Source organism: Nicotiana tabacum, chromosome 3 (genome assembly GCF_000715075.1).
Source record: "Nicotiana tabacum cultivar K326 chromosome 3, ASM71507v2, whole genome shotgun sequence".
Classification (NCBI taxonomy): Eukaryota; Viridiplantae; Streptophyta; class Magnoliopsida; order Solanales; family Solanaceae; genus Nicotiana; species Nicotiana tabacum.
The window spans coordinates 197,312,512-197,330,447 of NC_134082.1; the positions used below are offsets into that span (position 1 = coordinate 197,312,512).

At 38.0% G+C, this 17,936-nt stretch overlaps 1 protein-coding gene across 1 annotated transcript; it reads right to left on the reverse strand.

The window, feature by feature from the left end:
* Nucleotides 1–389: 389 nt before the first annotated feature.
* LOC142178544 (uncharacterized) lies at nt 390–14,429 on the reverse strand. Its single transcript, XM_075248298.1, has 4 exons — nt 14,266–14,429; nt 1,588–1,683; nt 1,172–1,485; nt 390–889 (listed from the first exon to the last, which is right to left on the reverse strand). Exons 1-4 carry the CDS (start codon nt 14,427–14,429, stop codon nt 390–392), a joined length of 1,074 nt encoding a protein of 357 aa, XP_075104399.1.
* Nucleotides 14,430–17,936: the final 3,507 nt, after the last annotated feature.

Here is a 17,936-nt window from a genome sequence, read left to right on the forward strand (position 1 = left end):
TTCCATGTATGTAAATTATATCTACCAGCAGTCTTTGGAGAGCATACTTTCTCCCAAGATAGCAGAGGTTTTTTTGATGCATCTATCCCTCATGTCCATAAAAAGGTCCTACAGACTCTTTTTATCTTTTTCTTCATCTTTTTAGGAATTACAAATATCTGTGACCAGTATATTTGGATTGAGAACAATACTATTTTGATCAGCTACAACCTTCCTGCATAGGATAGGTATTTTGAAGTCCAGGAGGTGATCATTCCTATTATTTTCTACGGTAATGACTGACATTGTATCATAGAGATTCTCTTAGTACTTAGTGGGACTCCAAAGTATTTGAAAGGCAACTATCCCCTGCTAAAACCAATTGTTTGTATTATGCCCTGCTGTATATCTTATGGTACACCCCCAAAGTATATAGAACTCTTTGTTGCATTTGCTTTTAGCCTAGATGTTTTAGAGATTTCCATGAAGTTGTTGTATACCATTTGAATAGAAAGAGCATCGCCTCTATAGAATAGCAGCAAGCAATATGCAAACCCCAACTGTATGATATCTAGCTTATCACATCTGTGATGGAAGTTGAAGTCTGGATTATACTTCAAGGTCTTGAATATCCTTGTAAGGTATTCCATTCCAAGAACAAACAGGTATGGCGCCAGTGGATCACCTTGCCTTAGGCCTCTCCTAGCTTGAAATGGTTCCACAGGTTTCCCATTAATAAGAATTGAGTAAGACACTATTCTTACACAGACCATTATCCATCTAATGAACCTCTCTGGAATATTCAAACTATTCAGAACTTGCTCTAGAAAATTCCACTCAATGGAATCATAAGCCTTCTGCAAGTTTAGTTTCATCATACACCCAGGTGAAATACCCTTCCTCACATACCCTTTCATGAATTCACAACTTAAAATTATGTTATCTGTGATATCTCCCCGGAACAAGGCTTTTATCTACTAAATGGTTCATCACCCTTTGTAATCTGTTAGTTAGAACCTTAGAAATAAGCTTATATAATACTGTGCAACATGAAATAGACCTGAATTCTTTGATAGTTGAAGGATTTTGAACCTTAGATATCAATATAATAGTTGTTACATTAATAGGAAGAAACATTTCAGTTGTATTGAAGAACTGAAGCACTGCTTGGTGATTTCTTGCCCTGTGATACCCCATGACTTCTTAAAGAACTTTATGTTGAAACCATCACACCCTGGAGCCTTTAAATCCTCAATCCCCTTTAGTGCATTATGAATCTCCTCTACAGTAACAGGTTCAGTTAGCTTCAACTGTTGTCTCCTATCTAGCACATTTTCCTCCTTCATAATATCTAGATGTATGGCTGGAATAGTATCAGCTGAAGACCCTAGTAATCCTTTATAAAATCCCACCACTTCCTCTTCTATTGCTTCCCTTGATTGAATTATTTCTCCATCGTTAGTCTTAAAGCTTCTAATCTTGTTGTGACTTATTCTATTCTTCATACTGGCAAAGAAGAATGCAGAATTAGAATCACCCAGTTTCAGTCACTGATTTCTAGACTTCTGCTTATAAATGCTCTCCTCTATGGTAGCTCATTTCTCTAACTGCTTCTTCAGTTCCTTTTCTTCTTCAAAAAGCCAATTATATTCTTTATCCACCTCTCTTCTTTTCTCTCTATCACCAAGATTCTTAATCCTCTCTCTTCTCCATCAAATCAGCAGAATCGTCAGTCATCGTCAGAAACGTTCTTAGGCGAACAGATCTGCCCATGGCTAATAATAGAGGAAGTTTAAGATACACAAGAAGATAGAAAAAGATTTGTGATAAATGATTCAAAAGGACTGCCCGCCACGTGCTAGCGCCCATTCTTCAGAATTGCCCTACTTTTTATTTGAAGAGATTCTTCTAGAACCTGTGGCTGCAGGTGGAAAGCTCAACATCTTGATCTGGCAATTTGGTCTTGTTTTTCTGTGACCGTCCCTGGATTGCTTTAGCGTTGAATCATTAATAGTTTTGCGGTTTTTTTTTTATGTGTGTGTGTGTGTGCAGCGAAGCGTTCCAGCGAACTTTCTTCTCTTCTTTACTATTTTAGGCATATAAAATGATACAAATATATTGTCCTCTGCACAAATACAATCAAATACATTATATTTTTGTATAAATATATTATTTTCGCCTGGATTTATGTATTTCGATTTTTGTTGTTTGAATAAAGTCGAATTGAATACAATGTATAATAGTGAATAATGAATATATGGAATTGAATACAATGTGTACAGTCGAATTTAATAGAACGATATACACATTATTTCTTGATTACCTCACTGTATTTATAAATACAGTCATGCGAATACATAGAATACAATACAGTAGCAACAAAATATATGTAGAATTAATTTTGTTGAGAAAATTTAGGAGCGATACATGCTAATTGATCCTCGTTCCGTTATTAAACAGCCGGACTCCCTTATTTTTAGGCGAATTCCACTATTGTATTCATGAATACAGTAGCACGAATACAGCGAATACAGTCGCACAACTGGACTCCCCTATTTTTAGGGCGAATTCTACCACTGTATTCACTAATACAGTACCGCGAATACAACAAATACAGTTGCACAACTGGACTCCCCTATTTTTTAGGCGAATTCTGCCATTGTATTCACTAATAAAGTAGTGCGAATATACTATCGTAATAACTGAATAATAGCTATAGGAAGTAATTATGTATATGATAGTTATAGGAAGTTAATAGCCACTAAACAATAGTGGTTTCTCAAAAATTCCTCTTTTATATGTGTATCACTATTGATATTGAGTTCACGAATACAAAGACTACTAACAATAACACTAGTTACGTTTCAATTTCATTTGAGTTAGAATCGACTATTTGAATTTCAGTACTCCTATCGATCCATTCAAGCTAATAACATTATGTTAGTGAAAATATAATTACAATTTTAAAAAAATGAAGAAAAACAAAAGTTGTTCGAACTGAAATGCAAATATCTCACCCTCTTTAAGTAAATTTAAGTTCATTTAGTGGTAATATTCTTATTTGTCTCGTCTAAGATACTATAACTCAAAAGAATATTGAAGTAACTGTTGAGTCCAAAGCTCAACCACTAAGAACACTTTCCTTTAACAAATAAGACTCTCTTTTTTACAGTGAATAAGTTGAAGACTTATACTTGTCTTTTCTCGCAATTCTATATTCTTTTGCATAATTACACATCACTTACACTTGTTCATGCATCATCACAAGAAAGAAAGACTACTGCTTATAGGAATAAAAAAAAAAATCAAAGAACAATTTATAAAAATTTATGGGGTATTAGTATATAATAAAAACATGAAATCATGATTTATTGGATAATTTAGTGAGGTATATCGTTATAACTTATAATGAATTTAAAAAACTTATGTCACTTTCAAACTCATGATAGTGAATTCAAATAATTAATTGTAGCAATTTGCTAATCTTTTCAGCTACGAACAATGAAAGGCCACCCACTTTAAAATATGTATCGTTATTGTTAGCATGCTGAAAAATCACAATTAACAAAGTAAAGAAAAAAAGGTCTAAATTTGATTGTTTGAAAGTAAAATAAATCTAAAAAGAAATGCAAGATTTAATTTGGAAGGAAAAAATTTCCATAAAATATTTTCTCCATTTTCTCGTAATTAAACAACAAGAGTACAAAATAGTTAACTGTTTTACACTTTCCTTATATTTTTAATTTTTGATATAAAAAATTCAAATATTCTGTGGGAGTTATAGTTGGTTACCAAAGCCGAAAAGGGCTTCACTCCATTCTTTCCTATTTATGTGTCTGATTGTGTTTTTAGTTGTAAAATGTTATAATCTTGAAGGTAATAATGTTGAAATCAATTGTTTGGACAAGAGGGGTTGCTCTGATGGTAAGCAACCTCCACTTCCAACCAAGAGGTTGTGAGTTCGAGTCTCCCCAAGAGCAAGGTGGGAAGTTCTTGGAGGGAAGGATGCCGGGGGTCTATTTGGAAACAGCCTCTCTACCTCAGGGTAGGGGTAAGGTCTGCGTACACACTACCCTCCCCAGACCCCACTAAGTGGGATTATACTGGGTTGTTGTTGTTGTTGTTGTTGAAGTGATAGTGGAAGAATATGAATCTAAAATTAATAGTCAATTGATTCAACAACAACAAACTTGTGTTTGAAGGAACTGGCATGCTTATGTTGTTTTGTATGAGTACATCTTTATCTTTTCTAAGTTGACTTGCTCCAAGGTTTGTATTTAGTTTTGAAATTGTTTGTTAAAGAATTGGCTATAGGTTTTGTTTTCAAAAAGCACTTGTGCTATAATGGGTTTAGTTTTTGTAAAATTGTTTTTTAAATATTTGTGTTGTTTGACTTTGGATTTGGATTAGAAACTATTTACAAGTATTTTACATGTTTTTATATTTTTTTCCCCCTTCTCTATGTCTAAATTTTGATAGGCAGAGTTATTCAACACTAGATCTGAAGTCAGAATTTTAAAATTTATGGGTTATGAACTTTGCATCAAACTCATAGAATAAATCATCTTAGTAACTGGTTTCACAATTAAATATTTAGATATTTTTTATGAATTCTCTAAAACCAATACATGTTATAAGCAAAAATTACGGATTCGTCTGAACTCGTACCAGATACTCTTGCTCCGCCTATGCCTGACACCTCTTCTGGTATGAGGGCCATATTTAGATTTAGGCAAGGAGGTTCAATTGAATCCCCTTCATGAAAAATTACACTAAGCTAGGGTTGTGCATCATTTGGCAACTAACGAATTACTGTATCAAAACCAAAAATTTTGGCATTTGATATTCGATATTTTGGTATTTGATTTAAGTTTTTAAAAAAAAATTGGTATTAGGTTATGATATTTGGTGTTTAGAAAAATAATACCGAAATATTGATACCGTACTTAAATATATAATAAGTTACAAAATATACATATTATTGATTATAATATACTAAGTTACATAATACTTTTCTTTGGTATGCATGTTGAGGTTGGCAGTAAAACCCATGTACTTCTTTAGAAAAATGAAGGGAACAAGGTAGGCTGCAGATTTCGATGCTGATTCTCTCGGATGTCAAGCATCTTAACCTAATACTTTTACAGTTTTAGCGTGGTTCTTCTCGTGTAATGAATTGCATCTGTTGGATTAGTCCTTGTTGTGCTCCCTAACTTCAGTAATTAGCTCTAAGTAAGTAACAAGACATTTTCAAATATAATTTATTCCGTTATGTACTTTTTTTCTCTCTATAGGTTGATACTTAATGGTTTTGAACAAAATATTGTCAATTGTCATGTAAGCTTAGAAGGTTTTTATTTTTATATTTGTGAGTATTTTAATTAAATATATTTCAATTTATGGCTTTATGCACTAGTTAATATTGAAGTCGAACAAATCGAAGTTATCGCACCGAATAAACCAAAACCGAAAGGAGAAGAACCATATCGAATATAATTAGGTATTGTATTGGTATAGCATTTTAAAAATTCGAATATCGAAAATACCAAACCGAAATATTTAAATAACGTACCGTACTATACCGACCGACGAACACCCCTACACCGAGCAAATAAGACAAAAGGGTTTCAAAATTTACTTTAGACCATTAGTTCAAATCTTAGGTGTGATATTGTAGAACTCCCTTCGTTTTCTTTTAATTGTCAAATATTTTAAAAATAATTTATTTTTTTTATTTTGTTCTTAGCATTAATTACTCATTTCAAATGCTAACAATAGTGATTGAATAATGGTCAACAATGAGAATTTGTGCGGTGGGAGTTGAGGAACGAAAAGTGATTCGTGGTAATGTGATTAGTGTTGAAGGTGGCTGATAGTGTTATAGTGCGATAGAGGCTGAGTGTGAGTGCTGATTAGGGGTGTACATGAGTCGGGTTGATTTGGTTTTTATCAAAATCAAACCAAAGCAACTATATCGGTTTGAATTGGTTCGGTTTTGTTGGGTTGTTCTATTTTTCGGGCTTTTTGTTAATTAACTATTATTTCAATCTTACTTTGTTAAATTTTTGATAAGTAAATATATGTTTAATAAAAATATAAAAATTTGACAAACATATTATCTATTAAATATTTTTATGGGAGAATTTTCTTAGTAACACATAATAGTTATTTTTTTAGTCGTTTGACAATAATGTTTCGTTGATATACACCTTCAAGATTAACCGAATTAGTAATTAAACATAAAAAACCAATATGATATTTAAATAATAATAATAATAATAATAACTTCACATTCGAAAAAGATATAAGAATTTAATAGATCTTAACATATGATATGAATATGGACGAACAAAGATATCGCATTTCAGTAACACTTGAATACTTGATAAGAAAGTGATCATATAACCCATTATTTAAGGTTAATAAATATGGAACACTTCATATTTTATTAAATATTATATCCCGCAAGAGAATTCCAAATATTTCTAGATATTTTTTAAAGAAAATTTTATATAAAATCTTAAAAGTATATATAAAAATTATATATTTATATGTCGGTTAAGAACAATTTTTTTCACTCAATACCAAACCAAATCAAACCTAGTCGGATTTTTTAATCGGTTTGATTTGACTTTTTGGTTTGGTGTGGTCTTCCGGTTCGATTTGTACACCCTTATGGAGATGATGACGATAATGATGTCTTACAAGAGTAACATAATCTTATATCCTGCTTTACATATTAAGACTTGTCGCAGCGTAATTAAACTAATTGTCTGCTTGGCCAAGTTTTTTTTTGGCTAAACATATTTTTGTTGCTGTTAAAAGTACTTTTTTTAAGCTAAGATATTTGACAAAGCTTTTAGAAGAAAAAAATATAATTTGAGTAGAAGGAGAAGCAATTTTGAGAAAGCAAAAAAAGTATTTTCTTCCCAAAAATACTTTATTGAAAAAATACTTTTGAGAAAAATATATTTAGAAGCGCTTTTTAAAAGGTAACTCGTGTCCTTGAACAGAGGGGCCCTACGGTTGTTCGGTACTTGGCTTGGTATCATGGTCCAACTTTTCTTGAATTCGGCTTCCGTCTCCAAGCTATCACATGTCTTGAGCTGGAACACCTAGCCAATATGTACGAGGTATTTCTTCGTCTCTCATTTTATGTGTCATATTTTTTTTGTTCCGTTTTAAAATAAATAATAAATTTATATTTTCAAAACGATCTAACTTTAAATGTATCAGGTTGCTCCTAATAAGTTGTAGTCACTCAAATGCATAGTACACTTGTTTTAGACTATAAATTTCTAAAAAAAAAAAATCTTTTTTAAATTTCATGACCAATAAATACCTTATATCCTATTTGTTGCAACATTTTTTATTTTTTAGTATATTCCAAGAATGAGACATTTCTTAACTTGAAAGCTATTTTATTTTAACATCCACATTTTATCCCTGTTGGTATGACTTGTTTGGACTTACTTTCATCCACCTCAACATCCTCATTTTTGCTACTTTCATCTTCTGCATATGTGAGTTCTTAGCTGGCCAACACTTTACCCCATACAATATGACCGATCTAACCACAGCTCTATAAAACTTATCTTGAGTATCAATGACACTTTCTTGTCATACAGGACTCCAAATGCTAACCTCCATTTCATCCAACCCACCCCTATATGGTGTGTGACGTCCTTGTCAATCTCTTCGTGCTCCTGGATAACCGACCCCAGATATTTGAAATTGCCTCTCTTGGGGACAGTGGCAGATTTAGAGGGGCGCAAGGGTGTTCACCCGAACCCCCTTCGCCGAAAAATTACACCGTATATAAGAGACAAAATCTGGTTTTTATCTCTATATATTATGTTTTGAATCCCATTCACACATTCCAAAAATATGGCTTAGTGGTCAAGGGGGTTCAAAATTATTATGGGGTCATTGGTTCAATTCCCACTAGCTACAATCTCATTAATTTTTTTAATGTATTCCTTTTTTGAACCCCTTTACCAAAAGCCCTGCCTCCGCCGCTACTTGGGGATGACCTGTGATCCAAGCCTCATGTCCATGCCCGCTTCCCTCGACTTGACGCTGAAGTATCCAGTCTTAATCTTGCTCAACTTGAAACCCTCGATCGATTAAAAGGAAAGTCGCCCAGAGATATTTGTTCAAATCCAATTCGTGAAGACAGAGTAAATTCAACAAATCTAAGGAAGCAAGTCCTAGGCCTCACTATCTATCAATCAAGAAGGTAAAGGAGAGAAGGTTTGATTGAAAGTAGTACGTCTGCAGGGATCTGTCGTTAACGATTTGACCGGGACACATCCAATTGAAAGTCTAATCCCAACCTCTTTGGAAGGAGCTCCAAAAAAGACTTGACTTCAGAGCGGGGAATCTTCCTACAAGTGAGCACCAAGTCAAATGTATTCAAAAAGGGCTATACCTCTGCCTAGACAAAGAGGACTTTAAGACAGCCTCGTAGGAGACATTGGATGTAACCAGCCTTCAAAGGCGGAGGAGTAAAAAGCAACTTTCGATTCAAATTAGAGAAATGCTGAGCTTTATCCGAAAAAATTAATTAAGGTATTATTATAGCCTTCTAAATAGTCAGAGTGGGAACTCAAAAGTAAGAACTCTTAACCATCATTCCTTAACTCTAAAGGGCGTGAATGTGTAGATCAAGGAAGAAGGGTGGGATAACGCCCGATTGATTGAGCGTCTTACAGCCCGTCATACAAGCTAGCAAAGCCTAGAAGCAGCCCCCGGTTCCACACAGGGTACTTCAAAGGAGGTTATCTTTAACCTACTGCTCAACAATTCCAAATCGAAATTGGAAATCTTTATTGGACCGTGATAGCCAACTAAAACTTAACAGGGTTGAAGCATCTTCTTGGAATCACTAAGGAAGTAGGAAAGGATCCAGGGTTGCTTGAGGCCCTGAGAGCCAGGATGCTTGCTCTTGAAGATGAAGTAAACATGGTCATGGGCCAATATCTCGGTGTTGTTGAAGGTATGAATGAACACTTTACCCTAATTGGTTGGGGGTGGGCGGGAGCTTAGTAGTTGCTTAGTCGTTCAAAAGTCAGACTGTCGTAAGCCCGACACTATTCTATTTACTCTCTCAAATGAGGGGCTAGTTTATTTTGCCATAGGGGCCATCTCCTATCATCCCTTACCTATGGTTTAGGAAAGGGATTGACCGGAATGATTGGAACGAGACACACCAACACCACTACTTAGAGGTGGAAAGGGGGGCGGTCGGAGGATGACAGAGCAATCACGCCTTGCTCCCTCCTGACATCTATTGGGAGGGAACCTCCTTTCAGAGTGTGATTCGTCGTTTCCAATGCGGTTAATTGCTATTAGGCTTTTTAGGAAAGTTCCCCTCTGCCTATGCAGTTAGCTCGACTCCAGGTATAGCTCTTAATGGGCATGTAGTCGTAGGCGGGAACTCTTCTTTTTATCTTATTCTTTGGTCAGGCTGGTAATCCCAACCAAATAAGCAATCACAATCGCTACAAGCAACCTATTTCATACCCTTATCTTCTTTCTCTCCCTGCCGAGCTTGTTGGGGTGCCATTGCCAAGATCTAGTGTAATTCCTTTTCCCCGGGAGCCTGTCCCACTAGTGCTAGTATCAATAGGAAGATCTTTATTACTTAGGATATTTCTTGTTTTATCCTCTTTAGTGTAAAAGTATTTGGCATAAAGAGCCCTCAATAACTTGCTTGTCCTGTACGCAATAACTGAGGATAGAGGGAGTTTCAACTCGGCCTTCTACTAAGAGTGTTGCAAATTCCCTTTCTTATCCCTTCTAGTTTAAGCCTTTCCTTCCTATGTAACCAAGTCCTCCTATGAACCTATCCCCGCCTAAAGGATATGAAAGATTACAACTAGAAAGTAAAGGCTCTCTTCGAGCAAGCTCTTAACTTTCATCGTGAGTGAGAGAGGAATTGATGCAAGAGAATGCCCTGCTAGTCTTTACTTACACAGAAGAATAAGATGGATAGAATGGGATTTCAAGGCAAAATAGCCTATATAAGAGAAAGAGTTCCTCACTTGACTTCAAACTGGGGAAGGCTAGTTCAAGAACTAGAAAGATCTCACTTCTGTTTACTCAGACGCCTCTTTCTTATCGAAGACTCTGGCAGCTGGAACTCATCGGCAGCGACTCTTACCACTGCAACCTAGGCACTCAGGCCTTGGAGCTGATCTGTCAGTCCACCGTTACCACAAACCTCTACTTTGAAGTGAAGCGACTTCGTTCATTCCCGAGTCGATAATTGCCAGAGGATGGAACCCAGTAATGGCACATCAGCTTACCGATTCCTTAATAAGCATTCATTCCTGGACTTTACTTGGAACAAGTTATTCCCATATGGAGTCCGCCCAAGGGATAAATCCAATCCAATGGGTCACTGGGACTGGGCTTGACATCAAAGATAGAGAAAAGCGTATAAGCGCAAAAAAGGAAAATTGCCTGGGAAAACAATCCCAAGGGAAACTTCTCGCTAGTGCTTTGCCCCACCACTGAACATTGCGTTGCTATGGTCAATAAACAGCCAACAAGTGGTTCCGAATGACCTTGAGGAGGCCCCGACGCATCACCTTTCTCGCTCAAAGGATCTATGAAAGTCCCACTACGAATTCCTATCCCGTTAATAAAGTACAGATAAATAATATATTCCAAGTCTGACTTTTAAAGCATACGCATTGAAAAATACCTTTGGCTTTGGACTTTCTGCTTTGATAGATCTTTCCTCTCAAAAGAGGTTTTACCTAACCCACTATGTCCTTTGTTTAATACCCATTTTCAGGAGCGGGAACCTTGAATTGAAAACCCTTTCTTCTGCCCTCACCACTTCTTTCGCTGACCCTATCCACCTCCTTTGCGGAATACCAGAAAAAGAGATGAATTAGCGGATCATAGGGCTAAGTCGAAGCATGCCTGAACCTTCTTCGTCGGAGACTGAGTTAATATACAATCCCACTTTGGAGACTTCCCTTCGGGATAGGTAGGATATGGTGCCACAAATTGTAGTCTACTCGACATGCGTTGATTCTTTGCTGGAGAAGCCTAGATCACTAGTTTTGGACTATCGAGAAACCCCCCTCTACCCGCATCCCTAGAACTTGCTTTGCTTTTTTTCTTTAAAGACCCTGCCTGCTTCACACCTTCTATGATAGGGGAAATACTTCCGCACGAGTACTAATTTGATTAGCATAAATGAGCCTCTTCTGAGCCCTTGAGATTTTACATATCAGCTTCAGAAGATTCAATTGGATCATTCTTGGCACAGAAGAATAAGGAAGCAAAGGTAGAGTGTGCTCTGGAACTCCAACAGTTGGGTTGAACAAAAAAGGCTCAATCTTTCACTATTCAGGAGTAAGGGAAAGCAAATGCGATCTAAGCAAGACGCCTTGGAATTCCATTCTGTAGGGAAGGAGGACCTACTGAATAAGTCTCCAATCAATCGTAGGCGGGTGAGAAAATTGATTTGCCTCTTTCATTTAGTGTTCATTGTCGAATCGGACGCTTAACCCCCGCCCCCAACTACGGGGGAAGTCACACTTTAACTTCCTGCCTTGACCTAGGCCTCACATCGATCGTTCTGTCCACTGAACTCATCAATCAACCTTGACCTTGACTCTCACTACGTACTCCAACTCTATCTATTAATGAAGATGCTTTATCTAATGAAGCAAGAAGAAGACTAGGAAAGCAATCGAACAAACAAGGCTCTGTAAGAGAAGAGCTAACTGGAGTACGCCTGGAACGACGAACGAGGAGTATGAGAAGAGAGTTTCGAAGGTCAGATCGGGTTGGCTTGGCTGGTAAAGCTTGTGTTCCATGTCAATAAAGACTACAAACTAGTACTGCTAACAAGAAGCTAACAAAGCGAGGCTGCTAAAGAAGAGCTTGTTCCGGTTCCGGATACGAGAATAAGAAGAATGGAAGTACAAGAGGACAAGAAGGAGAAGAGGAGAGTACAGTTTCACTTCAGTTTCACTTGCTTGCTAACCTCTTTCCCGGTCAGAGATAGGAAAGAATCAAAAACTTGCAAGGATGTTAGGCTTCGAACGCTGTTAGGACAGATAAATTGGAAAGCTAGGACAAAATAGCCTACCTTGAATACAAAATCAATTACCAGACGGACTGGCTGGCCCACTTGTACGTAATAAAATAGAAATCAAGGCAAATTCCCCTGATGGGAGTGAACATAGGGATTCCCCGACGAACAAATGCAATACATGGAAGGCTTACGGATGTAGTACTGGACGGCTTTACCTACGACATTTCCTACTCCTACATTTCATACAAAGAGAATTGGCAGCCTGGAAAACTTGGAATGATTACAGAATGCTTACCGACTTCGATTCGGTCTATTCTAAGTGGTCCATTGGATAAGCAGTGAAGGGAAGAGGTCTATACCCATTGCCGTAGCTAAAAGGGTTCCCTTTCTTACTTGATTGAGACTGAGAGTCAGGGCATCAGAGGGAGGGACTCAGAGCGAGTCTAGGGTCTTGCAGGATCACTGGCCAGTAGCCATTCTTTAGGTGCATTTGCTTTAGCTTGAGTGCTTCCATGCCCGGTAAAGTTGATAAACTGAATAGAAATCCTTTTGCTTGGGTCGAAGGAGAAGGAAAGAAAAAAATCCTAGCTTTAGGGGAAAGAGATTGAGGATAGTTTGACATAAGCAGGCATCCATTGTCACGAGTGAGCAACTGCTTCTCCTAAAGACTGGGTTCCCAAGGCATAAGAAAAAGATAAAGCGGATTAGGAAAGATTCAAAGGATTACTATACTCATAGACAGAGTTCAGGTTAAGTACGCAACAAAGAAAAGGAGAAAAAAAATTCATACTAAGGAGGTGGGAAAGGGCCCGAATCGAAGGGCTCTTCTTTCTTTGATTTGAAAAGAAGGTGAGAGCCTTAACCCTATGGTCTGTGGGTAAACCCTTCAAAGATAGAAAGCCAGTGTCCTCTTTGAAGAGTTCTTCGGTGAAAGGATCGCTAGCATCCAAGGATGATCTGAGCTGAGGTCTAGCCACAAAGGGATAAGGAGCAGAGCAACTGGCGTAAAAAGAAGGGATAAGGGCCATACTACATAGCCTCCTTTTCGTACGAAATTTCCTAATTTTTCACTCTTATTACATTCGATTCAGTTTGAGATGAAATGACATCATATAGTCTCATTCAAACAAAGAAAGATAGGTAATGGACTCTATCCAAGACTGAGACAACATAGGCTAAAGAAAGAGGCTTAGCTTAGGGGGCAGCTAAACGATCAAAGATCAAGCAAGTGGATGCAATCAAAGAGCATCACCACTTTCTCCGTCTTAGACTTTTTCGACTACTTCGAATGGAATGCTGCGGGAAAGGGGTTAGACTAACTATCAGAACAAGCAAATTTCCCTCTAGGTGCAAGTTAAACATCAACTCAAGAAAGTGATAGGCGAGTGGGGATAGGCTCGGAAAAGGCATTTCCCCTTAGACGACTAATATGACCACTAGCCTTCAAGCCCATTCCCTGAGACAGGACTTCGACCGCTCTTAGTTCTTGGACCGAATGGAAAAGATGCAAAGCTAAGAGAGAGGTGGAAGGCTTACACAACTAAAAGAACAGAAGGTCGCTCTGTGACAACAACTAAAGCAAAAGCAAATTCAACCTTAGCCGATTAGAAGGATAGCGTAATAGCTAAAGGAAAAGGCTATGGTGATAGACCCCAAAGAAGATACCCTTGCTCACACCTTAGCCGGATTCAAAACCAAAAGTCATTGCGCCTTTAGCCAACTGGGAGGACTCCCTAGAAATTCCTTGTTTAGAGAAAGCTGTACAATCAATGAAAAGAGCGGACAATACGATTACTAAGGGTGAGCAGTCTCACATTCTCGAGGAAAAGCAGATGGTGAAAGACCTGGCAAGCACATAAGCTCGATCGGGCCTTACTCACTCAACAAGGGCAGAAACTTCATTCGCCGAGGAAAGAAAATCAGGAATTTTTTCTACCCATCATCAAAGCAAGCCCAAGTCCATGCAAGAAGGCCCGCTGGATCTATCCAAATTCAAAGCCCGTCAAAGGTGGCTCCTCACATGAAATAATGCAAAGGATCCAAGTCCATCAAAGACTCTCCTACATGAAAGGATCTTAATCTATCCAAATAGCCCAGAAACAGCCATCAAAAGGCCTAAGCCCATATAGCATCGGCCTGTCCAAATGATGTTCAGCGGTCTCTACCCAAGTAGTTGTGGCCCATGATCCATAGGACCCGAAAGCAGTCAATCATGCTATCCTTACCTTCCAACCAATCGGCCAATCACGCTATCCTTAACTTTCAACCAACTCCTTCCATTCCGCTTCTGCAGCAGCATATAATCTCGGTCCCTTGATGTCCATAACTCAATCTGTTTTGCAGTGATAGACGGCGCAAGAATACGCGGGGCAGCAATGTTGCTTTTCATTTTTCTTGTCACGTCGTCTCTGGGCGGCGGCTTCGCAGTCCGGGATTTTTGAAGTATGAAGTTGCTTGAACCTAGCGCTCGGGAGGTTGTGCTCGACTGAAAGGGTAAGGGGCTGCTTTTCAATCCAGCTACAGTACTGGCTTCGAAGCGCCTTGTTCCATCCGGCGCCAATCCCCTCCATAACTAGTATAGTGGAGGTTTTACTTTGTATTGCAATAATGAAAAAAATGACGAAAACAAAATAAATAATGAGCAGACCAGCCCACTTTGATAGGTGGGTTCATTTCATGTATTTTTGTTTTGTTTTGAATAAAGAAGTTGCTTAAGACTGAGTCCCATTCTTTAGAATCGTTTTTTTCGTACTGTGTAAACGAACTTCAAGTCAACATTATGTACTCAACAAGAAGCGTCACAGCCTAGGTTTGGGCCACCTCCGATGTCGATCTGTAGTAATCGTTTTCTAAAGTCGTTTTCCGAGGTAGGTTCTATTTTATCCTAGAGCGATTTGCCTGCTTCTTTCTAGGCTATGGTTTACCTGTATCATGCAAATGTCCAACACTTAGGTGCTTTCTAAAATCATCCTATATGAAAGATGTATGACATGTGTGGATAATGAATGACTTGCATGGTATGCAATTTGAACGTCCACAGTGTAAAAAAGGTAAGACCTAATAAGAGAAATGAGCTTAGCACAACACGGGGATAGAAACCTAATCCTAAAAGGAGAAAACCCATCACGGAACAATCATAAGAAGAGAAGAAAGAGGTTCAGACCAATTCTTCCCTTCCTTTACTTTAGTAGGAGCTAACAGGGCTAGGTAGCTTCCCTTCCTTCCTCAGGTGAATGTGCTAAGGTAGGTCCTTTTCTCTTCTTCGTATGTTCTTACCTGTTATGCGTGTAGGTAGCTAGGGTAGTATGCCCTGTCGAGTGATAGTGATTGGTTGTGGCGGGTTAGTCTGGCTGTCCTCATTCTAGTTGGTAGGCGTGCTGGTACGCTTGCTTGAGGGAGTGATTACAGCTAGAGGTGAGTGCGTGGTCAATAAAGAAAACCTTCCATACTACGGTTACGGTATGGATAGCTAACTTGAGTGACAAAAGACAACGAATGCTTGCTTGCGAGTTGACAGGTGAGGAATACAGCCAACCAATAGACCTCTTTTTTTTATTGTTTACTAAAAGCAATAGATGAGTTCCATATAGACTAGACCTACTAATGGAGCAAGTCAGACTGACTATTTCCAGTTGCGCTTATTCAATTGACTCATTCTTGTACGGTTCCTGCCGTTTCGGTGGAGGGGACGAAGTGAAGGAGATCCAGTTTACGGTTCCTTTGATTGTGTGCATTACGATTACTCATATATACCGGTTCCTGTGGTGATTGCTTGTGTACTTTTTCTAAAGAACTATCCATTCCTGCCTCTTCCTCTTGCTTGTAGTTATTGAAGTGACTCTTGCTTGTTCCTTTCGGTGCCGATGCCTATATTATATCCCCAGCTACTACCAATTCTAGCTTGTTTTTGTTCCTGCTTACACTCCTAAGCCAATACTCCGAAACCTCTTATTCTGGATTTCCCAAAGTGGCGAGGGGGATGAGCAGAAAAAGAATTCTGCTCTTTTGCTTAGCCTTCGGTATACTATTCCCTGACCAGTATCATCATCTTTCACAGAGCTGAAAGCATAAGTACTTATCTACCTATCATAGGAAGCGAAACTACTCCTTATGATGCTTGCCTCATGGCAACTTATGGAAAGGAGAGTACGAGACAACAAGAGGGTCTGTCAGAGAGGTTGTCATATACAGAGTCTGACGTAGTAGCGGACAACTTTGAATTGAGACTGAAAGCATCAAGCTCAGCAGTTTATGGTTCACCCATTTTTTTATGTTATATACGCGGACTTCGTTCCTATATCTCTTCCATTAAGGTAGACGGTTGGGAATTAATGATTGGATCTATCTATAAAGATTTTGGATTTGTTCATAATGATCAAATTATATCTGGTCTTGTTTCCACCTTTCCAGTCATTCTCGATACAATTTTTAAATATTGGATTTTCCGTTATTTAAATTGTCTGTCTCCATCACTTGTAGTTATTTATCATTCAATGAATGACTGATAAAGGATCCATTAATATTAATCTAATCCAATTAGAATGCTTGGTACTTTGTAGTTGTACATAAGCAAAGTATTGAAAATCGTATTTACTCTTTCTATTTCTAACCATCAGGGAGATTCATCCTAGATTATTCCAGCAAATAGCAGAATTGTGGCTAGGGAACTATACTAGTAACCTACCCAATTATAGAAATTTTCGCGATCAATGATTGGACCATGCAAACTAGAAATGCTTTTTCTTGGCTAAAGAAAGAGATTACTCGATCTATTTCCGTATCGCTCATGATATATATCAACACTCGGACATCCATTGCAAGTGCATATCCCACTTTTGCACAGCAGGGTTATGAAAATCCACGAAAAGCGACTGGGTGTATTGTATGTGCCAATTGCCATTTAGCTAATAAGCCCGTGGAGATTGAGGTTCTACAAGCGGTACTTCCGGATACTGTATTTGAGGCAGTTGTTCGAATTCCTTATGATATGCAACTGAAAGAAGTTCTTACTAATGGTAAAAAAGGGGGTTGAACGTGGGGGCTGTTCTTATTTTACCGGAGGGGTTTGAATTAGCTCCTCCCGATCGTATCTCTAAGAAGAACCAAATTCTTGTTAGCGATTATTTATGATCAAAAAAATGAAATTATGAAAACTCCTTTGTCTTATTTAGACCCTTCTGAAAAATCTACATTACATACTCTTTTTCTACGAGATGTTGGGAATCCCGTTGAGTTCTTACGCTTTCATGTTGACAACTCAATTCATTCGATTACTACAGGGATGAACCCAATCCGGAATATGAACCATAAAAGAAAATACCTATTAAACCGATTACAAGAATACCAGTTATAGTACCTATTATCCAAAGAGGAATCCTTCCAGTAGTATCGGCCATTTACCCCACTTCCCTCCAGATTTCATCAAGTGGTCATGCTAGAGACATAAACAGTCATGGATAATGAAATTCTGAGATCCTTCCGAATGAGCTAAGAGAATCTTATTTATTCTCTTTCATTTTTTAAATTGAAGAAATTATTGGAAAATAAAAAAGCAAGTACAAAAATGAGTAATAACCCCCAGTAGAGACTGGTACGATTCAATTCAACATTTTGTTCGTTCGGGTTTGATTGTGTCGTAGCTCTATAATTCAGATTAAGTTTATCGTTGGATGAACTGCTGATATTGATCCAAAAAAAAGACGGTAGGTACAGCTAGGCTGTGAACAGCCAACCATCGTACTGTAAAAATTGGATAGGTTCGATCTATAGTCATTAGGGCCTCCTAAAACGATCTACTAAATTCATCGAATTGTTCCAAAGGATCAAAACGGCCAGTTATTAATGGAATTCCTTGTCGGCTCTCTGTAAAATACTCATTTGGCCGAGAGCTTCCAAA